Source organism: Aythya ferina (genome assembly GCF_964211825.1).
Source record: "Aythya ferina genome assembly, chromosome: 3".
Classification (NCBI taxonomy): Eukaryota; Metazoa; Chordata; class Aves; order Anseriformes; family Anatidae; genus Aythya; species Aythya ferina.
The window spans coordinates 93,625,940-93,653,359 of NC_140298.1; the positions used below are offsets into that span (position 1 = coordinate 93,625,940).

The 27,420-nt window shown below is 40.5% G+C and overlaps 1 protein-coding gene across 39 annotated transcripts in view; it reads left to right on the top strand.

The window, feature by feature from the left end:
- Positions 1-27,420, top strand: part of DST (dystonin) — a 300,235-nt gene that overhangs the window by 128,475 nt on the left and 144,340 nt on the right. For all 39 annotated transcript variants that reach the window (XM_084516227.1, XM_084516265.1, XM_084516238.1 and 36 more), the window contains 6 exons: positions 7,281-7,447; positions 24,416-24,528; positions 24,660-24,766; positions 25,148-25,267; positions 25,830-25,925; positions 26,005-26,132. In XM_084516227.1, the coding sequence (XP_084372353.1) occupies positions 7,281-7,447; positions 24,416-24,528; positions 24,660-24,766; positions 25,148-25,267; positions 25,830-25,925; positions 26,005-26,132 (731 nt within the window). The remainder of the gene's footprint in view (positions 1-7,280; positions 7,448-24,415; positions 24,529-24,659; positions 24,767-25,147; positions 25,268-25,829; positions 25,926-26,004; positions 26,133-27,420) is intronic.

Below are 27,420 nucleotides of genomic sequence, written 5' to 3' on the forward strand. Positions count from 1 at the left end.
CTTTTTCATAGGTTAAGCAGTACCTCTGTCCTTCAGGAGTATTGATTTATCCTTGTGCTGTTCTGCTGCCTATAGTTCAATTTCTTTCCTATTTAAAAAAAAAAAAAAAAGATTTTGATGTTAAAAATCTAGGAGGTGGAGTGAATTCTGGAGAGTTGCTTTAGATCACCTTTAATATCTGTGGTAGATTTTCTTATCAACACTTAACAGTCATGTGATACTTTTTAGTCTTGCATCAGATAAAGGGAATATTTCTAATTCTCTTTAGTTATGACCAAGAGGAACTGAAGAATGATAGAAAAATGTAGGAAGCTTGAAATAGAAAAAGTGGACATAAATCATGTTAATAATGCTCTGCACTTTTAAAAGATCTTTCCTCCAAAGTTATGTGCTCTATTAATATTAATTACTCAAATTCCATCTTCCTCTGAGGGTAGGATTAATTTTGCTTTACAGTCTATCAATACTGTATATCAGAACTGCAAGCTTAGTTGCCCAATATCTGAGGGAAAGCAAAGTTTTGTTTGTCGGAATCCATATCAATCCTGCCCCACTCAGCTTCAGTACAGCTGAAATCTCTTTAAGTGTGGGTCAAATGCCAGTACCAGGATCTGGTCCCAAACTGATTCCCCTTCCTGAACAGGGACATCTGAGCTTTGAGTTGGGTCAACAGAGAGGGCATATGCCAAAGGTGCTCTTCCCAGCAAAAAGCAAAGGGCAACTGTGTTGCTTACATAATTTACTTTTGTAACATGCCACAAATCATACTTTTTCCAGGCTTAGGATTTAAATACAGATAATGCCCTCAATTACAATACAGCGTGCATGCTAGTACAAATAACCTTCTAATACAGACTTCTAATGGAGGTCTTTGCCCTCTTAATCTTAACTGGAATTCAGGAACAGCTTAGGGACGTTCCTTGATTTGACCAAAGCGTCACTACTGAGCAGAGGAGTATGGGGCCGTGTCCGTTCAGCCAAGCATGACAGCTTTTTCCAGTATAATCAGAGTAACACAACTTCTAGTATCACTCCAGCCAAGCATATACCCCTTGATACCAAAGTAAAAGGGGAAAAAAAGACCTTCTGAGCCCTACATCAACACTGAGGCTTGTGCTGGTGATACTGGTATAACACTGCCTAGTTATATGAATATGAAAACTACTGACAGATCAGGCTAAACACCTGAGTTGCTGAAATATCTGGTTTTCAGTTTAATTCCCTTTCTCCGTCCAGGATTCTGAATATAAATAATTGTAAAAGCACCTAGCTTTGACCTGAAAACAAACCCAGGAAGAATACATTTCAGACCTGAGCTTAGTTTACAAAGTCATGACCATTTTCTCTTTGATTGCTTTTGAGAATTGAACAGGTATTTGCATATCTTGTGTATTAGTATAAAACAGTAAAGCTGTCGTTTATACAAATCCACAAAGTTCCTGGTAGCAGCCTGAGCTGATACGCAAGGTTTGCAGTTACTGGTCTCACTGGTTTTACCATTTGTTTTGCCATAATTGCAGGGGTCAGCGGCACACACTCGCCTTGTCAGCTTATTCAGGCTGTGATGTGTGCTCAGCTCACACAGTGCCACAGCTGTGCCTGATGTCTGGAAGCACGTTGGCTTGCCATACCAGGAGGCATATACTAGAGGAAACTGATTAGTGCAGTGAGCTGATTTGCACTGTTGCAGAGGTCTGACATTTTATCTGCTGAAACAGCATGATAACCACTACCGGAATATGTTGACTATGTCCTTGTCCTTAGAGCCTCTTTCTGTGACACCTTACTATGTCTTTCCTCATTATGCATGTGACACAGTTAGGATTTTGTGGTCACACATGTTCTATTGCATTAGCTCCGTTTTCCTGTTTGCAAAACTCAAGTAACTGGGATATTCTGTTCCTTCTTGACCGTTCACTGAGAACATGGAGATACAAGATTTTTTACACTCTGCCTGGGCCTCGTTTCTACAGCTTTTTTTTCTAGTACTTCCACGTGCAAGATATTCTCTGATCCTGTTCTAACTTGGGGCTGTTCTAGAGCCGATGGCAGCTTGCACTAAGGTCAAGAAATTGCCACTCAAGACTGAAACAGGCTTCCTATCACAGCCCCCTTCTCAGTGATGTTTTAGCAAAGTGCAGGCAGAGTAGGAAAACAAGTCTCTAGTTTTGGCTTCTCCATGGAGGATGCAGTCACTGTGTTGAAACAAGTTGAAACAAGTCATGTTGAAACATGACTTTCAATAGTACCAGCAAAAGATAGCTCCCAGCTGGTGTTAGCACCAGTTTTTATGGTTGTCAACTTGTGTAGAAACCAATGGCTTCTCTGTATCATCACAGCATCAGCCATCACTGCTATTCTTCCAGCTTAATCTGTGGTAGGTTCAGTTACAGTTCATGAATGTGATTTTTTTTTTTCTAGGAAGGATACGGTTAAACTAATATATAAACAGAATAACTCACCTGCTTCCACTAGTCAACTAGCTGAGGAGATTACAGCCAAGACAACTTTTTGCTACCTACGTAGTGTCTAATAGAGTGAATGTCTTTTCTATGGTACTAATTACAATCTGCAAGAAGAGAAATGTATTTGGACCAGGTTAGAGGCGATATACTTCACTTTGGAATTTTAAAAATGGTTTATTTGTAACCAGCCTATTCAGTAAAATACTTCTTGTTAAGTAGCCATCTGTTTATTATTTCAGTTATCATTTCAAATAGTTGTAATACAGCAAGAAACCTCCCAACTGTGTCCCACCATCATGTCATCTGGTGCTGTCATGTCGTGCAGCTAAGGGAGGGGGAGCTGTCAGTTGTTCTGCAATGTGATTTGCAGAGCAGTGGTGCAAAAGTCACAAGTTCTGCTGTATTGGCATTGTTTGCTTGCTCTTAAAACACGAAGCAGATGCAATCCCCCTTTAGTGCTGGTGAATGACGGAGATTTATAATTGATGGAACTACAAAACTAGCACTGAAAAGGTTCTGGAGAGGTCATCTGTGTCATCTCTGTACCTGAAGGCAAGACAACTTCATGAAAACCATTCCTGACTGTTACGCATGGCTTGTTCTTCTGTGTCTGCCATGCTGCTCGTTTCACATCCTTCCTGAGTAATTAATTCTAGTGCTTATCTGTCTTTTGTATTGTAAAAGCTTTTTAGCTGAAAACACCTATGCCCATTTTAAACTCATCAGTTTTTTCCTATTCCCAGAAGACTTGATTTATTACTGTTTTGTTTTTTTTACACAGTATTTTACATATTTGAAGACTGTTGTCATGTTTCTCCTCAGTTTTCCCTACTTTAGATAAAGTAAACGCATTTTTTCAATCTTTCCTTACAGGCCATGCATTTTTAGATTTCGGTCTTCCTTGTTTTTCTCTTCCAATCTTTTCCAACTGATCCAAAAAATGTTGAGGGTGTTGTCCAAAGCTGGACGCATGGCTCCAGAGAGACTTGCATGGAGCTGAATAGAAGCATTTACATTTATGGCCAAATGGAAATTCACAAAGTCCAACAGTAACGTCAGGGGAGATGAGTTCTTGTGATCACATGCAAGTTCAAATTCCATTCGTATAACTGCACTTCCCTCAACATGCTGTCAAACAATCCTTTTCAAACACAACGCATAACTAACTACTTAGCTACTTAGATGGAAAATAGGGCATAAATATTGCTGCCTTCTGTTCGATAGCCAGGAATGTTTTGGTTCGAGTAAGCTTTTTAAAATGATAGAATCACAGAGTGGTTTGGGTTGGAAGGGACCCTAAAGATCACCCAGTTCCAACCCCCTGCCGTGGGCATGGATGCCACCCACTAGATCAGGTTGCTCAAAGCCCCATCCAGCCTGGCCTTGAAAGTCTGAAATGTCTTCATAATCAATGTGTTTTTTTTTCTTTTTTTTTCTTTTTCTTTTTTTTTTCTTTTTTTTTTTTTTTTCATATCTTTGTATTCTTCAGACTTTTCTCTTTTAGGGCTAGCTAACATCCAAATACATTTTAATCATTTTACATCACACATCTGTGCATCATCTGTAGCTGATTCCATACTTTTGTATAGTTAAGTCCATTATGTTCAGTTTAGACCGCAAAATGTTTGGAATAGCGTGGAATCAGAGGAAATCCTCCTTGAAATTTATTCTAGTTGACTCTTTTCTTTGGACTCAAAACTGCATGACTGAAATCAATGCAACTTCAGAGCTTGAGGCTTTTTGGTGCACAGATTTTGTGTACTGTGTGATGCAGAGAGAATTTACAGGCAGAGCTACAAACACTTGCAGTGGTAGAGGTGAACTAGTTAGTTAGAAACAAAAAATCAACAAAAAATCAGGTGTGTAGTGCCATTTAAGACTTATCATGAGATACTAGGGCTGTCCAGGGAGTTATGTCTGACTGCTTTCTTGTATAACTTGTAATTCACAGGCTTTATGAGATAATTTGGAGAGCTGTATCTCCAGCAAACAACTGCTTAAGCCGACGCAAACTCAGTGATTTGTTCCAGGCTCAAGGAACAAATGTCTTCTACTCATGGATTGTAGTGGGTTGGTTTGCTAGGTTTGTGGGATATTTGAATGAAATTTCTACAATAGAAGATTTGACTGCCCCTAACTATTTTCAGTTCCAGTATTCCTTAATTTAATAGTTCTTTTCCTTCCTATGACAAATGATATTGTAAATATAAAATATTGTAAATATAAAATATGAAAGGGAAGATGTGCTCTCTCTGACACCTTATTTTCTGGGAGTAATATTTTATTTGTTAAGCGCTAAGAGTTAACAGGATGTCCTGCAAACTACAGCTCCTATATGTAAGCATAAGAAAATACAGCTCTTTGACTCACCATTTCCCTCCTTTGTATTTTTATACTTTTTAAATATGAATTCAGTGTTTATGACAGTCTGAAATCTTAGCCTTAAAATCTGAAATATTGTAATTAAGAAACAGAAGTTCTTAGGTTGCTACAGATCTAAAGCTAATAATGTTAGTGTTCCTTAACCTGTATTAAGAGGGGCTACTTCCATGACCATAAAGCAACTTTAGTTTCTGAAGCCAGTGTAGTCTGTTCCTTTTTCTTCAGCTGGCCAGCTAGGCTGTGAAATGGTGTTCAGAGGATATTTGATCAAAATCCTATTGATCTGAGGGTAATGAGCTAAATTCATACTTTAGCCATCCTGAACTTGGACTGAAAACTTGCTTAGTGGGTATCTTTCAGGAGAACTTCTCTCCTCGGTCTGTGACCATAGCTACAAATGCTGTTTACGTGTAATAACAGATACAAGCATGACCTTCAGAAATTGCCTTGATATCTGAAATCACTTTCTGCTGGAGGAATCTGACATGCACTCAAATATGCTGTGTTTGCACTCTCTGCAGTTGGAAATGTACATAGCCAACACAGTTCAATTAACCGTGAAGGAGGCCAAAGGTTTCAACCTAGCGGCAAGGAATGGCCATTAGCAAATTACACTGCTCACTTGCTTATGTTAAGATGTATTGAAAAATGTGATTCTTAAGGGTTACACACAGAAGGATTTCTGAAAAAAAGAGGGAAAAAATATCGCTTTTAGTTTTTTGTTAGACATCTGGCACTTCCAGATGACATCATCTCTTTCAGAAGCATTGGCTGGATAACTGGTAAATGGTTGACTTCATTTACATTGTGGTCTGGTTGTTTTGTCATGAATAGAAACTAAAGCTACTGAAAAAATATTTGTTTTGCTTTCTTGCTTTGAAGTACCATGGAATAAAGGTAGCCAACAGAAAGGAACTCTTACATTGAGGATGAATTTCACAGAGTTTTAGAAGAAACTTTTCAGAGAGATTTTAAGTTGGTCTTTTGCCACATTGCTTTCCCTGTTGATTTCAGATTTAAGACTCATACATCCTATACTTCCTGTGATTTCATGTAGTAAATATTCCATGTAGCACTTTGACACCTAAAGATTTATGAACAATCACAGCTGCAAGTGTTTCTCTTCAGTGTTTTAAACAAAGAAAGGATTTTTTTCCTTTGATTTTTCTTAAAAATGGTCAGTGTTGAAGCTGTGGACATTAGGAAGCAAAACTGCTCTTGTTTATTTGGAGGCTGTTTATGGACTAGCCACAGTTAAACTTTTTGCTTTCTAGCAGTGGTTATCTGTATCCTTCCCTTACCTTGAGCCAGCAGAAATGATGGCCTTTGATAAGTATCTGAAGAACTGGTTTCATAACTTGTGATTTTGTTGATACTTAGTTAAAAATAATTGACGTTAATTTGTTCCCTGCATTAAACTTAAAATTTACCAGGTGGCTGTAAATGCTCATCATCCCCTGCAAATGTGAAATGTGGTTCAAGCACAGTAGCTCCATTGCCCTGACACCTCCTGGTAGGTGTTGTGTAGCCCCACTAGGAAAGCTGCATCTCTTTGTTCCTGCCACTGGGTCCTGTGTGGCTCTAATGGGAGAAAGAAACTGTAATTTGCAGCCTGGCCTGTCTGAATTCCCCCAGGAAGATCCCAGATGGAAGAAACCTTTGAATTCAGAGATTTCAAGGCCAGGAAGCATCATTATGACCATCTGCTAGAAAATAGTATTTGTATGTAAAATTACCAGTACTTTCCAGCTTTCCTGCTTTGTCTGACACAAAGATGGTAATGCTTAGAGAATATAAAGCCAAATCCTCTATATCTGGGGTGAACTTTTCAGTTATAATCTTTCAATCATTCCTAAAATGTTTTCCTAAAAGCATTCGTGCCATTTTTAATATTAATGACTGTTTTGTCACTGAACTGCTGAATATAATTTAACCTGTATTAAGAGGGAAACAGTTGGTTATTACAGCTAAATAAAATATATATAATATGTATGGTATAAATATGGGTATTATGTAGGCGTGATTATCTACATATAGCACATATTGTATTATATAATTATATAACATTTATGTATAATGAGTATAATATATAAAAAGAGATTATTAATCATATTATCAGCATAAAGTAGACATATTTAAGTATTTCTCATTGTGTAAGAGTATTACAGTGTCCCCAGAAATTGAGGCTGAGAGTTGGCTGACGAATTGTAATATTACACCCTTTGCATTTCATAATGAAGACACCGAGAGTGTATAGGGATATGACAAGGAATAATATTAATTTAGTGCGTGAATAATTATATTCATTTATGATGATATATGCAGATACCAAAGAAAGAAAAATATTCATTACTGAAGAGTGTTTTTCCACAATCCTTTAAATACTATTGAGTATTTTGTGTAATTTTAATACTTACATTAATTGTGTTTTAGATATCTGATATCCATGTTACTGGAGAGTCAGAGGACATGTCTGCTAAAGAGAGATTGCTCCTGTGGTCACAGCAGACAACTGAGGGCTATGCTGGAATCCGTTGTGAAAATTTCACTACCTGCTGGCGTGATGGAAGATTATTTAATGCCATCATTCATAAATACAGGTAAGTGCTTCATTTGTTCTCTTGAGAAGTATTAATTACAGTATTACATAGAGAGCTCTGTGGTTTCTGCCCGTAATAGCACTGTGGCTGTGGAAATGGCAACGTCCCTCTCTTGCTTTAGCAGCCAAAAGATGCCTCATTAGCCCTTTGGTGTCCCTCATTCTTCAGATGTGAGTCCCCACAAATCCTACACATCTTACATGGGGCGCCTCCAACTGAGCAGTGTCCCTTTGGTCATACTGTAACATCAAAGTACAGGCACGGTCAAGGCAGAGCTAAACACGAGAGGCCAAAATTGCACTGCTAATGAAGGCCCTCAACTACTGAGATAAGCCTTACGACGTGAGCTATGTCTTAATTCCTCATGGTCTTCTCCATTGACTCTACTGTCCCTGTGGAGCCAAGTGCACTGTTTCTGTTCGGAGCCCAGGTAACTCTAAGATGAGTCTCCTGGAAAATGGGACCAGTTGGCTTGAATGCTCCTGGTCTGAGAAGGGCATTGTGCTGCTACTTGCTGTCCTTTTCTATACGTTTGTGACCCCGCTCTTATAAACAGGCATTGGTAAAACCAATGGCAGCAGGTAGAAGCTAGGTCAACTTAATTAAACACTAGGTCAACTTACTTAAAATCCAGTTGAAAATGTCTACTAATAAGAGAAGGTGTCATCTGGACTCTAAGTCAGAACAGGTGTCTCTTTTTAAAGCTGGCTTTGGCATCAGAGCTCAGCAGAGGAACGAGATTTAAGCAACTTTGCTCAGCGTTCCTTCGCTCTTGGTGGCACCTTGCTGTATTTGTGTATTTGTTTGCTCCTGACTTGAACAAGGAGGTTTGTGCGTTATAGGACCACACAGGGGAGAGTCTTCTGGCCACTGGGCTAATTAACATGAACAGACTCGTCCCTCACTAGTAAGGCTTCCAGCTTCTGGGTTTTATTACAGCATGTGTAAAGAGTTTGTGCAGTATGTGACTGGGTATATCTTAAGCTTGAGAGTACGTGATTTCCTTGGTATAATGCTGAAGGAGTGTCCGAAATAAAACACATCAAATTTGGCTCTCTCTAGTGTAGATTTATTTGTTTCTCGGATTTCCTGTTGTGGGACCACTTGGCTCACCACAGAAGAAGCCTAGGAAGAGCCAGCATGCATGCATGCGGTGTCGGGACTAAGAGACTAAAGTAAAACGGGAGACAAATGAGTCAAGCAGATCGATCCTATTCCCCAAGCACTGTGTGGAAGGGCTGTAAGCATAGCGCCTTGCTCTGAGTCCTGGGGAAGGTAGCTGTGGCAGTGCATAACTGTTAGGCAACATGAAATTGCATCTGAATCAGTTAATTGCTTTTCTGAGCAATGCTTCTGTTCTGGGTGGCCAGTGAGGGAGGAGATGCATGCCAACAAGAAAGTCTTCTTTTAGTAACACTGGCAAGACAAAGAAAAATAACTGGCAAAGGACTGGGCTGTTTTACTTCAGGACAGAGCAGCCAAAAGCATGAACATAGCACAGGCAACTGCTTGAAAAAATAAACAGTTTGAAAGATGCAGAGAGAGGGGAGGAAAAGAAAAAGGAAAGAGCATAATAAGATGAGACAAGAAAAAAATATTTCCCAGATCTTCAGAGACTTGTACCAGGGCTTTGTATGCAGAGCAGCACAGCTCCTATAGCTTAGCAACTAGTAGCTGTGGTACAGATCAATTAGCAAAGAATTAAAAACTTGAATTCTTCCCTCCAGCTGCAGAAATGTTAATGCTTCAGGGTATTACTGACTACCTGCAGTTGCTCTGCTGGCATACTGTTTTTGGCAGTGCTCTGAGAGCTTCATTCACAGCTTTTCAGCTGAGAAAAACAGGCACCTTTGACAGAAGTGCTTTGCATGAAGCACACATTTTAGTGGCTGAGGGCCAGTGTCTCCTGAGCAAGCGCGGAGTCCCCATTTTGCATCCATCTATGTCAGTGTCCTTTTAGTTTCTCCTGTTCCTGTAAACATATCTTCTGTACCTAAGGATACTGTGTCCTTCACAGGAATGTTTACAGTCCTTATCTGATGTCTTTTTGCTCTAAGAGGCTATAGTCCTTGGACTCAGTCCTCTCCTTGATGAAATCAGTGAGATTCTTCCACTGATTTCATTGAGCTTCTACGTTTCTTTCCTTTGCAGTTTTGTGTCATTAAAATAGAGATAATAATTTCCAGCTATTGCTCACAAGATAGGAATGGTCTTCCCAAACAGTCGCCTGGTATTTTTAACTGCAGTGTTTTATTCCAGAGAATAAAAATAAACTTAGCTTATGTTCAGATTGATAAGTAGGTTAAATGCTAACAAATGCACATATTTCTAGCTGTGGTTGTCCATATGCTCTTTTTGTCTGTTTTGGTACCTCCCAGGCTCTGTTTTGCAGATCACAGGTGGTTTCAGGAGTTGGGCTGTGTGTTTTGCAGATGCTGCTGGCTGGAAAGCAGCTTTGCAGAAAGGACCTGGGGATCCTGGTGGACACCAAGTTGAACAAGAGCCAGCAGTAGGCCCTTGCTTCTCCTTGACTGCGTTAGGCAAAGTGTTGCCAGCAGTTTTGAGGGAGGCGATGCTTTCCTTCTACCCAGCAACGCCTGGAGCCCTGTGTCCAATTCTGGGTTCCCTGGTGCAGGAGAAACATGGAGCTCTTGGAGAGAGTCCAGTGAAGGTCCCCTAAGATGATGGAGGGCTTGGAGCACCTCTCCTTTGAGGAAAGGCTGAGAGAGCTGGGACTGTTCGGTCTAGGGGAGGCTCAAGGGGGAGATCTTACGAATGTCTATAAGTACCTGAAGGGAAGGTGCCAGGCTCTTTTCTGTGGTGGCCAGTGCCAAGACAAGAGGCAGCGGGCGTAAACTGGAACACAAGAGGTGCAGGCTGAACATCGGGAAGCCCTTCTGCACTGTGTGGGTGATGGAGCTCTGGAACAGGTTGCCCAGGGAGGTTATGGAGTCTCTTTCTTTGGAGATACTCAAAGGCCACACGGAAATGGTCCTGGGCAACCTCCTGTAGATGTCTCTGCTTGTGCAGGGGGGTTGGACCAGATGACCTCCAGAGGTCCCTTCCAACCTCAACCCTTCTGTGATTCTGTGCCCCAGACAGTGGGGTGAGGCTGTGGTGCTGACACCTCAGAGCTCCCTGTGGGCATGGGGTGCTCCTGGAGAGCACGTGCATCAGCCACAGTACAACGTGGCAGCTCCTCCTGTGCCAGGTATGCTGTGCTCACCGGAGATACCTCTGCCTTATGCAGCTGCCCCACCCTGCGCCAGGAGGAATGTCAGCTTACAGCAGGCGCTAGATGAATCAGCTCGATGAATGGGGCTCCTCAGCAGGAATATGACTGCAGGAATATGGCCGGGATTGTGCTCAGAGCCCTGCTGCCGTCACTGAGAGGCCTTTCCTGGATGTGCTTTTGAGAGCCTGAACCAGATGGCTCCAACATTACCACTGCAGTTGGTCACCCATGAGGTTAGATGTTGCTGTCTGGTTCTAGGCGACAGGGGACTGGAGTGGCAGGTTAGAATTATTTCCTGTCTAGGCATAAGTGAATTTTTAAATTTCAGGTGTGCACCAGCTTCAGTACTTCCCAACGCTGCCAAGGGCTGGGCAGGGAGCTGAGCTGTGAATCAGTTGCCAGCAGGCAGGGAGTCTCCCCTCCGTGAGGCTTAGAGCACTTCACAGCAAGTGAGAAGTGTTTTGTTTGGGCTGCTGATAGCAGTCTACATTTTTTTCCTCCCAGCTGAGGATCCCAGCACCTTTTGGTAGAAATCATTTAAGATTCATGTCGCAGAAATGCAGGAAATGGTGCATGGATTTACCATGGCTCCCTGCTTCCACCACAGAGTGCATGGGAAAAGCAGGGTAAGCCTGACATTTCCCTGGCATGACTAACTTCCCTCTGCAGCATCTCAGATGAGTTTAGCAGGCTGATGTGCTGCAGCTGGGCAAGCTGGATTCCTCTTCTTCCTCCCTGCCCGGCGCGCACCCACAGCCATGCTGGCAGTGCTCTTCTTCCCATGAGGAGCCTGCGGACGTGGGCAGCGTGCGTGTGCCAGATCATGCACACATGAGTTAGTTTGTTATACTTTGGAAGAATATATAAAGCTTCCATTTTAAAACATCCTGTATGTGATTAAAACCCTGGGAAATTAATGGGGCTCCTGGCTGACTTCAAGAACTGCCTCAGAGCTCCACCGCAGGTCCAGGTTTTGCTTTTCATGTTGTTCTTCTGTGTGAATATTTGTTTCTACAAAGAAAGACCAAACATAATTATCACCCTAAATAGTCAGTTTTAATACTGAACTACATGATGTTTGTTGATTACATGCTTTTATTTAACTGCATCAGCTTTCAGGCTGTTTTTTGAACCTCCGCAGCTTTCTTTGAATGTGATCACGTCCATTAGGAAAAGTTACGCATAAGTCCAAAAGACTCAAGAAAATTCTGTATGTCTCATCTGTTATATAATTGGCCTTTTATAGCTTAATTTTTCATTGAAGACGTGTGTTATTTGCTTCAGTGTATTGTGTTGGAAGAAATCTGACTTCAGGCAGTTTAAAAAGTACGTGATGTTTCTTTCATACCATCTCATCATATGTAGCAAAAACCTGTAAGCCAGACTTCAAAGTTGAAGACTGACTTTAATCAGCACATACTGCCCAGATTTTCCCAAAGATACCGCTGTATATACACTTGGATCTTCATCTTGCATATCTAGGCACTAGACTGTGCTTTAGGTAAATGCTCTTGATTTGTGTTTTCATTTTCTTGTGTACGTGCCTGTTTCCCAGGAAGAAATGCTCATTTTGTAGAACTGTAACTTCTTGTTAAGGTATATAGAAACAGTTGGTGTCTATAGAGAATGAACTATATTCCTATTTCATTAGGAGTTGTATATCAGATTGGAGCTAATCATCTAAATTATAGATCTACATTATACTTTGAAGATATGTGTGTTATAAAGCAAAGGAAATTCTAAGGAAAAGTTACCATGAGTAACATCAAAGTACCAAGCTGCTTGTTTTGACCTCAGACAGACCTGAGCCACTGGTGCACAGAACCTGCAGGCAATTTCTGTTATAAAGTATCTGAAAATGGAAGAAGTTAAGAAACAGCAAAAATAATAGCTGAATTATATAAAATTTATATTCCATTGCACCTATAGACACTTTGTTAAAATGAAGCACAGGGGTTGGAAAAAAAGATTTAACGTCAGGCACACACCATATTTGTAAAAGTGCATGCATTCCTTTCTTTATTTTATGTTCTTAAGTTCTAGTCTCAGGTGTTGGGTTTGTTCTAGCAAATAAATTGGGTCCAATCCATGCTGTCTGACCCAATGGTGCATGGTACAACATGGCTTGTGCCTGCATAGCTAAATTCTCCCCCCAACACCCACACAGGGAGCAACCTCCTGAGAGCAGTCCTAGAATCATAGGATCACAGAATATCCTGAGTTGGAAGGGATTCAAGAATCAGTGAGTCCAGCTCCTGGCTCCACAAAGGACCACTTAAAAATTGAACCCTGTGTCTGAGAGCGTTGTCCAAATGCTTCTTGAGCTCTGAGAGGTTTGATGCTGTGCCCACTGCCCTGGGGAGCCTGTCCCAGTACCTGACAACCCCCTGGGTGCAGAACCTTTCCCTAACCCCCAGCCTGACCCTGCCCTGTCCCAGCTCCATGCCGTTCCCTCGGGTCCTGTCGCTGTCCCCAGAGAGCAGAGCTCAGCGCCTGCCCCTCCACTCCCCTCGTGAGGGAGCTGCAGGCCGCCATGAGGCCTCCCCTCAGCCTGCTCTGCTCGGGGCTGAGCAAACCAAGGGACCTCAGCTGCTCCTCATATGTCTTCCTTTCTAGACTCTTCCCCACCTTTGTAGTCTTTATTTGGACAATCTCTAATAGTTTTATGTCCTTCTTATATTGTGACACACAAAACTGCAGACAGTACTGGAGGTGAGGCTGCACCAGAGCAGTGTGGGACAGTCACTTCACTTGACCAGCTAGCAGTGCTGTGCTTGATACACACCAGGACATGGCTGGCCCTTTCGGCTGCCAGGGCACACTGCTGGCTCATATTTGACTTGCTGTTGACCAGAACCCACAGATCCCTTTCTGCAGGACTGCTCTCCAGCCTCTTGTCCCCCGAACTGTATGTGTAGTCAGGGTTGCCCCATTCCGGGTCCAGAATCTGGTGCTTGCTCTTGTCGAACTTAATATTGCTGATGATTGCCCAGCTCTCTAATTTGTCAAGATCTCTCTGCAAGGCCTCTCTACCCTTGATAAGGTCAACCCCTCCTCCCAGTTTGGTGTCATCCACAGACTTACTCAGTATACCTTCAAATCCTACAACCAAGTCATTTATGGAGGTATTAAAGAGAACTGGTCCTAAACTGGAGTCCTGGGTCAGTGTTGTCCTTTGAAGAGTGCCCAAGTATTGCCTGGGAGAATGCATGTTGGCACAGGCCAGGGTCATGCTACAGGAAGGACCAGGAATTCAAGAATCACAGGCCCTTGATCTGGCTTTCTTTATGCTCTTAGTGCAGACATGTCCAGTTATATCTGCATTTTTGCTCTTAAATGAGTTTCAACAACCATACAAAATGAAAAGATACTGATTAGGAAAAAGATACGGATAAACTGAATTCTTAACACTTGTTGATTAGAGCAGGCAGCAAGTCTGATGAACAGGACTGCAGCACACATGTAAAAGGTTTGAGACAATAAAAAAGCAAGGCTATTTCATATAATTCTATACAAAGACCTCATGCATATAGTTGTGCACGAATTTTGCCACAACATAACAGCTAAGTATTAGAGAAGCTCCAAGAGAAGGAAAGCAGTGATAAGTGTTGAGAGATAAGCAGTGATAAGAGATGCAGTTTGAGCACAAGTTAGAAGAAAAATGTTTTTTACTCCTTTTTTAGAGAAACACAGGGATCTGATTGAAAGGGACCTTTGGCAATGGTAAACTTTATGCAAGATCTTAACTGAATCGTAGAATCATAGAATATCCAAGTTGGAAGGGACCCACAAGGATCATCAAGTCCAAGTCATGCATCCTCAGAGGTCCACCCAAAAAAACCCACCCTGTGCCTATGCTTTTGAGTTGCATATGATTTAGAGAGAGTGAAGATAAAATGGTTATTATCCCAAAATGAAAAAAGGAACAGAGCCTAACAATGATTGCTGCACAGACAGAGTGTGCAACAGATGCTTCTTGTGGAAGAAGCAGTAGTGGAAGGAGGAATGCAAGCTGCACTGAACAGCGTGTCACAAAAAGAAGTAGCAGTGTGACTGCTCCATAAATGCTAAATAAAGTAAGAGGCTAATTTGGCATGATCACAGCAATTTTCTTTGGAAATAGTACAATAATAACTCTATACTTTGAAAATTACAACGTGGATGTTTATCATTCTGGGACATAGCACAGAGTGAGCTAGATTCCTGTGTGTGAAACAACTGTTCTGGTTTAGGACAAGCTGTTTTCAGCCTTACACGGGACGATATGACGTGTACGTATAGCTAGGTGAACACTAAGCTCCTGGACGGCAGCGCGTATGGCATCCCTCTGATGTTAAAACATGTTGCAGCAGATCAGGTACTGACATGAATGCATTCCTTAAGGGGAGGGATAGTGCTACCTCAATTTGCAGTAACATGTTGAGCACCCTGGGGGAATAAATGTGAAAGAAACCAAATATTACACAGTATCAAGGCTTAAAATGCTAGGGGATATGTTTTAAATAAAGAGATTAGTTGCTTCTGCTAGTTTTGGCTTGCCATTTTGTAAAGTGTAATTTATTGTTACCCACCTTTAACAAAAAGAAAATGTCAGTTTGGTTGTGTTTTCCCCTCTACCATTGTTCAGAAATGTGCATGTTACTGTTTTCAAGGGTTTTTGTTACATAGGAGAAACTAAGTTGGCATTAAGACTTGGCAATTTCGGAAAAGATGAGCAGCATTTAGGATAATTAAAGATATGGACAAAGAGATGCTTGCTTAATGTTATATTCCTGAGTATTCATGTGCACATAGCTAATGGTTTTAGAAATATCAAGTAATCTCAGCTACAATTTAATTGAAGGCACTCAGAAAAATTGTGATGGCTACAGGTAGAAGTTGTATTAAAACAGGACTGGAAACTGGCCTGCAAATTTAACATCTGGTGTTGTGGTGATGTTTAGCCTTCATGGGTGCTAGATGGAAGACTTCCAGGCAGTTGGGTTGATTAACTAAGAATGACACTTAAAATGATCCCTCTGTATGTTGTGCTAGATCCTACTGCAAAGCAGCAGCTGAAAGAAAGATAACAGTTTAATTTTTGCAGCAACTGATAAAAAGTCATGAAGTCAAAGCTTTTTTCTTATTTTGGCAAAATGGAAGTAAAGTGAAAAATAAGCTTTTGGATTGAAAAGACAATATCTGGTTCAGGTTTCATGTCTCTTACTCTTTGATCAGTAAAGACCAGGACAGCTTAGGGTGCCAGAAGCCTTTGTTCAAAAGGGCATGGCATCTGAGCTGTGATGGTGGATGTGCTGACAATAAATCAGGAGAGGTCTTGGTCTTCTGGCAATGCTTTTGACAAACTTGTGGTTTTCGACAAACTTGTGGCACATGGAGAAATGGTTGCTTCCAAGGCAGGATAGCACAAGGAGTCTTTGGGAAATCTTGGCTTTGTGGTAAATCACTGTGGTAACTCACCCTTCTTCCGTGTTGATAACTGTATTAATCCCATTGGCAAGCTGATGTGTCAGAGAGCCACCGTCAGGGTCTGCAAGGAGTTTTCTCACCAAGCAGAAGAGAAAAATCATTTGGTTGGGTTTCTTCATTGTCTTTTTGGTATTCAGACACTCCAAGGAAAAGTATGTGATTTATGGTTAGTTCTGTAGATTGTACAGTGTGGGTTGAGGTTAACAGCTATGAGCTTTTTCCTATTTAAATTTTATCATAGGCAAAAAATTGGCAAACTTGCTATACCAGTATGGTTTCTGTAATGATGTTTATCTCGTATTACAAAGAGAAGGTAAAATCTGGCTTTGAAGATGGTGAAATGAAGGAAAAAGATCGTTTCTAGTTTCATTCATGCATATAGCAATCTTGAAACCTTCATCACAACCCTAGTGCCAAGTTATGATTAGGTTTTGTTAGGCAGTTTTCTAAAGCTAAGCTCCACATTTAACTAATAGGACTTTGATCTTACAATGCCTCAGTTGTGTCTTTATCTAGACCAATTGATGTGACAAGTTACAGGTAACGTTTTGCTGTGCTAACAAAGGTGGGGCATGAGGCTTCATATTTTTTTCACTTTTTAAAACTTTTTTTAAACTCAATGCTTGTCAAATTAAGGACATACACAATAGAAGGAATAATCTGAATTATCTGTATGTATTGTTAGGGAGACTAAGTTAATAAATAAGGAAAAACAGCCCTCACATGCCCTTTCTTTTTGGTGCAGTTAAAACATTCTTTTCCAATTAGAAGTTTTAATAGAGCACGCTAGGGTGTCTGTGGAATAGACAGGAGATGTACCAGTGGTGTCTCTTTATTACAGTATTTGCAGGTCACCATCAGTTGAATTTATTTATTTATTTTTTTTAATTATTCAACATACCTGAAAATTTAGAGCAAAAATTAAGAAAAAGATACACAAATGAGAATGGAACAGTCCAGATCACATGAGAATTTTACAACTCTTGAGGGCATAAAAAGACAGGCTTGTTCATCTTTAGAGGCATTGAATGAAATCTATAGGGGCACATAAAATAATGAATGGTACAGGCATTCCTCCCATACCAGAAGAGAAGACAAAAATAATAAAAAAAAGTGTACAAGTCATAACGATCATGTGAAATACGTTAGCACAGTATGTCATTGAGTCCTAGGGATCTGCTGAGCTTGAGAAAAAAATTTGCCACATACTTGAGAACGCTGTGCAGACCCCTGCACAACAGCGTGCTTTTTGGTATGTCATAGTTGTAAGGAAAAACTTGTATAATTCTGATTAATTCTAATTCTGAAGTGTTGCCTAACCTTAGTAGTGACTCTGCTCAACCTGACCCAGTGGGTGGGGAAATTTTTGTGTCTCCATGTCCTGCGTTAGTTGAAGATGTAAAGTCTATGGTTGAACACACATTTGTTAGTTTTACATTTGAGATTACATGAAATATTGTCTATATTTCTCCCCAAAACATGATATTTCTGACAAGTAATAAAATATTTATGTAAATCACTTCAATCTATCTGTGTGAATTGACCAATATTAAAGGATTTTATGGAGTACTTTTCACCTGCTTTCACCTTTAAACTTCCAGTAAAGTGCTAAAAAGATGAGCTACTAGATAAGACATACATGTATCATGCCTCTAATTTTGGTGGTAAATGTTTCGTAGCCTTTTTGACCTTGTTTCATTAATTGAATGAGAAATTCTTCAAGAAGTCCTAAGCAAATCTTCAATAGTCATTGTTATCAAGTCTCTGAGAGCTGGTCTCTGCATTTCAAATGTACAGCCGTGCTTTTTATTCCTTATGTTTCTGAGATGTGTCAGTCTCAAAACGTGCATGCTTAGTGAGGCTTAACATCTCATGACAGCTCTGCAACTACCTAAACTTCTACTCAGTACAGTTGGTGGAATATACAGATGGGTTTGGATCCCTCTGAAGTAGTACTCGGATTCTGGATAGCTTGCTTGGTAGGTTGTACTGGATGTGTTGATCGCTGACTGTAACGAAATGTGTGTACACTGGCAGATGGACACCTGAATTTAGGTGTCTGGATCTGGAGCTGAATCCCACTCCTTGTCACCTTCCTCATCTGCATGTATGTATAAGAGAGATCTTGGGGTCTCTTAGGGAAGCATAAAAGCTGTGTGCCTTCAAATCTTTCTCTTTTTTGTCATGTCTGGGTGAATCTGTTAAATTTAAGAAGAACCAAAACCCGTCCCCATAAACATTATGTTCTACAATTACTTATCTTGTGAATGTTCGAAGCTGATTACTGATGATAAGACCTGGCTGTACATTACTGTGCACAAGCCTTTCTTTCTGGGCAGCTCCACCCCATGGTGTTGTAACTAGAGATTACAAGCCCTGCCTGTCCTCTGACCTGAGGGATTCGCTCTGAGGGACAGATGCAGCCAGTTCTTTGTTTAGATACTCCATCACACTCGGCTCCCTGTATCTCTCAAGTTCTGTTTTCTAGCTAACCTAAGGAATAGGAAGGAGTTAGTATAGACTAAATCATAAATGCATTTTGCTTCATCATCTCATCTGTGGAGTTACCTGGGAAAGTAACAGGAGATGTGGTCTACCTTGACTTCAGCAAGGCTTTTGACACCGTCTCCCACAGCATTCTCCTCAAGAAACTGGCTGCTCTTGGCTTGGACTGGCGCACGCTTCGTTGGGTTAGAAACTGGCTGGATAGCCGGGCCCAAAGAGTCGTGGTGAATGGAGCCAAGTCCAGTTGGAGGCCAGTCACTAGTGGCGTCCCCCAGGGCTCGGTGCTGGGGCCGGTCCTCTTTAATATCTTCATCGATGATCTGGACGAGGGCATCGAGTGCACCCTCAGTAAGTTCGCAGATGACACCAAGTTAGGTGCGTGTGTCGATCTGCTTGAGGGTAGGAAAGCTCTGCAGGAGGATCTGGATAGGCTGCACCGATGGGCTGAGGTCAACTGCATGAAGTTTAACAAGGCCAAGTGCCGGGTCCTGCACCTGGGGCACAATAACCCCAAGCAGAGCTACAGGCTGGGAGAGGAATGGTTGGAAAGCTGCCAGGCAGAGAAGGACCTGGGAGTGATGGTGGACAGTCGGCTGAATATGAGCCAGCAGTGTGCTCAGGTGGCCAAGAAGGCCAACGGCATCCTGGCTTGTATTAGGAACAGCGTGACCAGCAGGGCTAGGGAGGTGATCGTCCCCCTGTACTCAGCTCTGGTGAGGCCGCACCTCGAGTACTGTGTTCAGTTTTGGGCCCCTCGCTACAAGAAGGACATCGAGGTGCTTGAGCGGGTGCAGAGAAGGGCGACGAAGCTGGTGAGGGGCCTGGAGAACAAGTCCTACGAGGAGCGGCTGAGGGAGCTGGGCTTGTTCAGCCTGGAGAAGAGGAGGCTCAGGGGTGACCTTATTGCTCTTTACAGATACCTTAAAGGAGGCTGTAGAGAGGTGGGGGTTGGCCTGTTCTCCCACGTGCCTGGTGACAGGACGAGGGGGAATGGGCTTAAGTTGAGCCAGGGGAGTTTTAGGTTAGATGTTAGGAAGAACTTCTTTACAGAAAGGGTTGTGAGGCATTGGAACAGGCTGCCCAGGGAAGTGGTGGAGTCACCATCCCTGGAAGTCTTCAAAAGACGCTTAGATGTAGAGCTTAGGGATATGGTTTAGTGGAGGGCTGTTAGCGTTAGGTTGGAGGTTGGACTCGATGACCTTGAGGTCTCTTCCAACCTAGAAATTCTGTGATTCTGTGATTCTGTGTTAAGAGAGAAAGAGTTGAAATTTCAGTTGTTTTACATAGACATTACTTATCTTCCAATTCCTTTGCTTTCTTTCTGCTATGAATCAAAATCTCTGGATTATGTATTTCTTATTGGTTCCTTCTGAAATGTGGTGAATCCTGTCTGATTGAGAAGTCTCTCTATTCTTAAGGGCTTTTTTAAATGGCTATGTATTCTGGTGAGGTCTTTTTGTGTCCCTTTCAACTGTCTGTGAACAATGAAACAAAGAATCTGTTTACTTTTATAGGCATTTTCTAATTATAGCAATGGAGAAGCTAACTAGGCTACAGAAACACATACGTCTGTACTCTGCATCTTCAGTCCTGTTCTCTCTGTGAGCTCAGCCTGGAACTCACTGTGTTAATTTTTATGCTCAGTAAGGCAGGAAAGAAACATCCTTTAACACTGAGCATTACTCAGACACCGTCCAAATTTTTGAACGAAGCAAAGTTGTGTGGATTGAACAGTTTAGATTGATCATATAAATAACTCCAGGATTGTCAGGAATCCCTTTAAACTCATTAACCATATTTTCGTGTAGAATATTGCTCAGATGTATATATATTTCAGTAACGTTAAACATGGCTGTAATTGGGAAAATGTCATCAGGGAACAGTGAAGAGAAGGATGTAGTTTTTTCATCAGTGGCTGGGAAAATAAAACTTCAGCCAAACTGGAAATATTTTTCCAGTTTGAAATATCAAATCTCATTCAAATCTGACCTTTCGTATTAATGGACAAATTTTGTAGTTTCAGGTTTGGATCTTGAACTGTTTTACTTGGTACTAAGCTCTGACTATTGGAAAATCTGTGTGCCCAACTTCCTTTATGATGCATGACTCTTTCATTTCAAGGAGCATTTGCAGAGTAGAAAGCTTACACATGATAGATGTAGCTCTTTCGTTAAAAAACAAACCTTGTTTTTTTAGGCACTTATGCAAATAGTGATCACTTGCTTCTCGTTGTGGTACCATATAATGTTTTCTGGAATTGTTTGGAATTTGGTCAGTTTCCTAGTTGAAGAGGCATTAATCACACATTTTTTTCCTCAGTTCTAATACAAGTTATGTCTAATTTCTAACACCTACTCTAAGACCTGGGATGGCAGGCACCAAACCTGTTCTGAGTTAAACGATTAGTGACTCACTGCGTGGAAAGCAAACACCTTGACTTAGGTGGGGCCGTAGCAGGAGCATCTCTTTTGCATGGAATGTTCCAAGTCTCCTTGTGTTTGGGATGTTTATGTGTGCTTTTGGATGGCAAGGGCCCAGCCTGCTGAAAAATGTGCTGGAAGATGACTCACAATATTATGACAGAAGTTAGAGTCACCGTCTTTTACTTGAAAATGATTTACTTTGTTCATAACTGTGTATAAAACCATCTAATAGGGCTATGCAAATTAATATAAAGTTCAATTATAGTAAATGACAAATAACAGTCATCTACAAACCTTGCGTGTTTTCTCTTTTGCCTTAAAAATTGAAATGTTTTCCATGATGGGTGATGCTGTTAAAACTAGTGTTTACCTCGATTAAGACACCTAAATCAGTACAATTAAATTGTATCGGGTTATTCACCATACCTGCGATTAAAGCAGTATTTCAGAATTCACCTGAGAAATGAAGTACTGAAGATATTGGGAAGTATTTGTGAGGCTTCCTAACGCAGCACCAGAGAGCACAGCACTGCTGTGCACAACCTGTGCTCGGTGACACTGATCCTTCAGAGGAGGGTGGGCATCAGCGATCGGAGCAGAGATCCCTGTGAGCATGCTCAAATGCAAATTCCCAGGCACTGAGGTAGTGGGCACATCTCTCTGCAGGCTCCCAGCAGAAAAAAAACCACCAGTTGTTGATTTTTAAAATCATGAGAAAGCGCTCTTAAACAAAATGAACAGTTCTTGATTTCATAAGCCATGATTTTGGATGAATTTGTGGTGGTTAAGAAAAAGTCTTTTACCGAGAGGTCAAAACAAACCAAAAAAGAGGTACTCTCCTCTTTTTCTCTGTGCTTTGTACTTCCTTTGGCAAGTACCAGGTGCTTTTGCATATAAGTCATACCTGTCCTTTCCCTTTTGTGTGCCATCAGTGGGCTTGGTCCCAACCAGCTGTTGAGCCTTGTTTCTGCTTCACAAAACTCAAAGACAAACGCTGCTAAGACATAGAGAAACGCTGTCTTGTGTAGTATTTTCTGATAGATCAAGACTTCAGACAATATAGACTAGTAAATTAGGTCAGAATGCTCTGCAGTAAGTGCATAATTAATTGGAAATGGTGTGGTATCCAGTGCAAGTTCCCATTGTTTCTTAAGGAGAACTTGAACAACTCTGGCTGGTGCGAGTTGCAGGGATGGGAAAGTGTTTAAAACGGGAGGCATCTCACAGAGGATGCTGTTGTTAAGTTTGGGGCGAAGCCCCAGCAGCTACGCAGAAAGATGTCTTCATGCCAACAATGACAGTTGGTTTTTCCTTGATTTCTTTTTAACCTGTGTCACTGTGAGAAGAGCCTTACCTCTTATTCATCTAATTTAAAGCTTTATTCTAAAGGAGATTCTGATGTCAGAGCGCTTGCAGTTTGCAGTTTGTTTTCTGGGAACAGACAGGGCTTTTTCAGGAACTTGTCCCTTCTTGTTCTGAGAGTTGGCAGTTGAACAGGCAGCACAAATGATGCTGGGCCATTGCTACCAAGCGTGAAACCAATGTAAAGAAAGCAGGTGAAAAAAATAATGAAGGCAACGGTGTATGCCTACAGAAACCTGCTTATCTCATAAAAATTATGGTGTGAAAGCAACTTTTATTATTCATAACACCTCTGTTAATGTTGCTGAAATAGGAGACTGGGCTGCTCCGTTTCCTTTTCTACTGTTGTCTTTAATTTCTCCTGTCTTCTCGGTACTGCTAAGTTTAACAGACAATAATGTTTTCATGGCATTGTTTTCACTGCAATGAAATTCAGAGAATAATGAGCTTGATCACGCTCCCACTAAGCATATTGGAAGCAGAAACTCCCGCAGGTTTACGAGGATTATGTTTCTTTTTACACCCCTTAAGTTTTATTATTAATTAAACTTTCTTTCAAAAAAGAGTAGGTGCAGTTTTAGTATCTGTCTTACAAACCTGTCTTCTACAGAACACAAGTGAGGACAGCAGTGAATCTAAATGTCTGGAAAGGAATTTCTATTTACAGTACCCTTATAGTTAGTTTAAAGACAAGCTTGTATCGATTTTTCTAAAGCTAATGCCATTTGGGGATCAAGGCAATCTGGGGTATTGACAAATGAAATGTGACTGTTAGTCTTGAAAAATGTAATTATTTTAACAGGATTATTTCTCTCTCTTGTTTTGCAATTATTTAAAGGTTCTGATAGGTAAAACTAAGAAAGTAGTTATTTATTACTAAAGTTTATATATTTATATATATATATATATATATATATATATTTGTTTTGTTTTATTTTGTTTTAGGGTTTTGTTGTTGATTTTATTTTCCCCCAATGTGGGTCTGGTTTTCAATAGCTTAGAATTTCAGTAGCAAAGTTTTCAGGGCCTTGTGACGGGTTGGCTTAAGTGGGATGAGTTTTGTGCTCAATATCCTTTAGAAATCCCTTCTTCATTTTACTTGTTATGGCTAACAGGACTGCAGCTAGTGCGGAAGGCAGACAGTAACACCGTCTGCACTGAGAACTGCAAGATCTAAAAACCTGGCATCACATAGCAAACCTGAAGGATAGTATTAATATTTAATTAATTTAGTTTGAATTTTGCATCACTTTAAAATATTAAAGTACTGGTGTTGGTACAGGATAATAGTTACAGACCTTAAAACTGTGTATAGGTGGGTTTTGCTTAGTACAAGTATCCCATTAAAACAAAAGTGTTGTGGCTGGCAGTAGAGTTCAGAAGGAAGGCGGAAGGTGCTAGTGTGTAGGGCTGAGGGTTGTCCACAGGAGAACTGGCAGCAACATTTATCTGAAAGCAGGACTTCATCAAAGCCCCGTGAGAATACTTGCCTCCAGGTTAAAGTGATGTTACTGTGACTGAGCTGATTTCCGTATGGATTATCACCAAAAATGTGCGCTGAAGGGTTTGGTGCAGAGTGCTGTAATCTTGTAAAGGCAGTAGAAATGAACTTCCTCGTATAGAGGGGTCCTAAGAGAAAAGTGAGCTTAACCTCCTCAAGAGCAGTGGAAAGGACTCAAGGCAAGATAGTACAATGCATATGAATAAATAAGAACATAGGGATGCATAAAAAGGGTGGTTAGAAAGGTCAGCTGGTAGATGGAAGGAAGAACTGACAGTATTGTGGTTGTCTGCTGCTTGTGTTTATCACTTAGCTCTGACCTCAGCTCATTCACGTATTTTTAATGAAATCTTTTTTTTTGATTAAAACTGTGTTACTGTATCTTTCCATGGTTACGTATTGAATTACTAACACTGCGCTGATTTAAAACTGGAAAAGAGTTGTAATCAAGTATTACTGTTTTTATTTGGCAGGCCGGACCTGATAGACATGAATACCGTTGCTGTTCAAAGCAACCTTGCAAATTTAGAACATGCTTTTTTTGTAGCAGAAAAACTCGGTGTTGCCAGACTTCTGGATCCTGAAGGTAAGATCACTGCAAAGGACTTCGTTGCTAAAACCGTAGCAGTAAAATCAAGTCCAAACTTCTGGTTGTTGCACATCTGTGGGCATCTTTACAACTATGTTGTAAAGCACTGTTCTGTCTTGCTCTTCTAGATGTTGATGTTTCCTCACCTGATGAGAAATCAGTAATAACTTATGTGTCATCACTTTATGATGCATTTCCCAAAGTACCAGAAGGTGGTGAAGGCATTGGTGCAAATGTAAGTAGGAGAAAAATGCTTGTGCAGTGTGCCAGCATCATAAATGATTCTTGGTTCAGCTCTAGAATGATAGCTGGATCTTACATAGTCCAAGTTCTTACTTTTCCAGTCCTACAGCTAAGTTGTGCCTCTTTGATTCTTATAAATCTGAAAACGAAAAACAAAAAAATGTTTTCAGTGGAAATATTTGGACTAACATGGAATAGTACAAATGAGATATTTGGAAACTTTAGGTGAGTTGTAATGAGCAAATACATTTTTCAGAATTACGGAGTTTAGAAATCTCTTTTCTATGTGTTTGAAGTCCTCTTCAAAGGTTAAACAAAGCCGAGTTCTTGGATGATTTTCTTTTGATCTGTAATCTGTGTTGTGCTTTGGTAGGATGTTGAAGTCAAATGGGTTGAGTATCAGAATATGGTGAACTACCTCATGCAGTGGATCAGACACCATGTTACAATAATGTCTGACAGAACGTTTCCCAACAATCCTGTGGAGTTAAAGGTAAGATATGACATCTTAAACTCCTTATTGGAATGGCACTTTATCATACTTACTCAAAGCATGCTTGAACAAATGAAGGGCTTGTTGATTTATACAGTCAAAGCAGCTGAAGAACAGTATCATCATAGCAATATAGTTTTTTATTAAGTAGTTTTAGGTGACCTTTGCAGGATTTCTGACATGCAGTGTTAAAAATGTTAGAGATGGGATAGGTTGGGTCTATAGATAGATTTTATAACCCTTCTTAAGATCTCCTTGGATAGCTTTGTAAGCTAGATTTATTTTTTTTTTTGAATAAGAGAAGAAAAATGGTATCATGTTGAAGCTCACTTGTCTGAAGCTCACTTGAAAATCTACTCCCTAAACTTGTCTAGGACAAAAAAAAAGCATTGCTAAGATATGAACGATCAAAAGCAAATCTTTAGCTTGTCACAGATCATTTTCATAGAACTTAAGTAGAACAGTATTAGAACGTAAGTTTATAAAGAATCTTAGAAGAGGGTTTGGAAGTAAGGTTATATTCACTGTAAGTAAAAAATGATGATTTTTTTTGTTTCTGTAGGCACTTTATAATCAATATTTACAGTTTAAAGAAACAGAAATTCCACCAAAGGAGATAGATAAATCAAAAATAAAACGTCTATATAAACTGCTGGAGGTAAGGTTTAACATGCATTGAAATACATATAAGTTCCCTTTTGGAGGCTTAAAATAACAAATATGTATGAATTTTTAAGGTCTGGATAGAATTTGGACGCATAAAACTTCCTCAAGGCTATCATCCAAATGATATAGAAAAAGAATGGGGAAAACTTATTATTGCCATGCTGGAAAGAGAGAAGACCCTTCGGCCTGAAGTAGAGAGGTATGCTAGTGAACATCTGACAGGATTGGTTAATATATCTTCTGTTATTTTACCCAGTATTGAAAACCATGAATGTTTTATTCCATTGTAATATCCACGTTATTTTTCTATTTCTATTCCTGTTGAATAATTCTGATTTGTTCAAGCCTGAACTTCTCTATGTGTTTTGTAGAAGCAGGTCCAGATAGACTTGGATGATCTCAGAGGGTCATATTGAATAGTATATGTGTCTCGGATCATCAAAGCACTTAAACACAAATATAATGTCCTCTTTGTACAATTGGTCAGGGCCAGGTTGATACCACTTCATTGTCTCGCTTGGACTCTATTCCATATAAGCAACACCCTCATTCTTTACACAAAATGTGTAATTCACTTGCACAAGTCCTATTCTGGAATTATCTAAAAGTTGATTGTACTCAAAAACACACAAAGTGTTCAGACATGCAAAGTGCATAGTAGTCTTCCATGGCAGAGGAATGTGTGACGCTGTTTTGTACATCATTAATAACATACCAAGCATGTTTAAATCTTAATGCAGCCTTAGAGCATTTCTGCTTTTTAATGGTACCTCTTTTGAGTTCTGTGGCAGAAACAGAAGCTACCATCCATTAATTCAAAAAATCATGTTATTTAACCCTAAATTAAATGATTCTTTGGGCTCCTACCTGGCTCTGTGTTCATTCTGCTTAAATTCAAGCATCCAAAGGAGGCACCTAAGATCTAAATCACTTTCTAGAGAAATCTGGCACTGACTTTCTAGTGACAATAGGGTTTGGGCACCTGATGTTAGGTGTGAAGAATCCAGACCGCTGTGTACTAAGTCCTCAGAAAGACATATTTTAAGAGAAGATCTCAAAGACAGTTGGAGTTGATTAGATATGGATCATGCTCACAAAATATGTGTCTTCCTTACAAAAGCATGAGCATGACTGAAATGGCAGATTCAATGGGAGGTACTGCTTTACAGTATCCCTGTGGTAACTGCTGTGAAATAAATTCCTACAGAGGAATTCAAAGTTGTCCCCACCATGTAGAGCAGAACACTGGAAAGCAGTGGTGGAAATACAGCCTGCCAGATCTTGTAGGCTAATCTGTTCTAACCTGCCAACGGCAAAGTTAGCGCCTGCCTTCACCAGAAGGAATTCTATTCATAATTGCAGAAAGCTGGATTATCTTAGTTGGGAGTGTATATAAATGACATTAGCTTATTTCTTTTCTAGTCAGATGGATGGAAGACAGATAAATATAAATGTGCATAAACTTCTTCCCATATTTCAGGATTGGT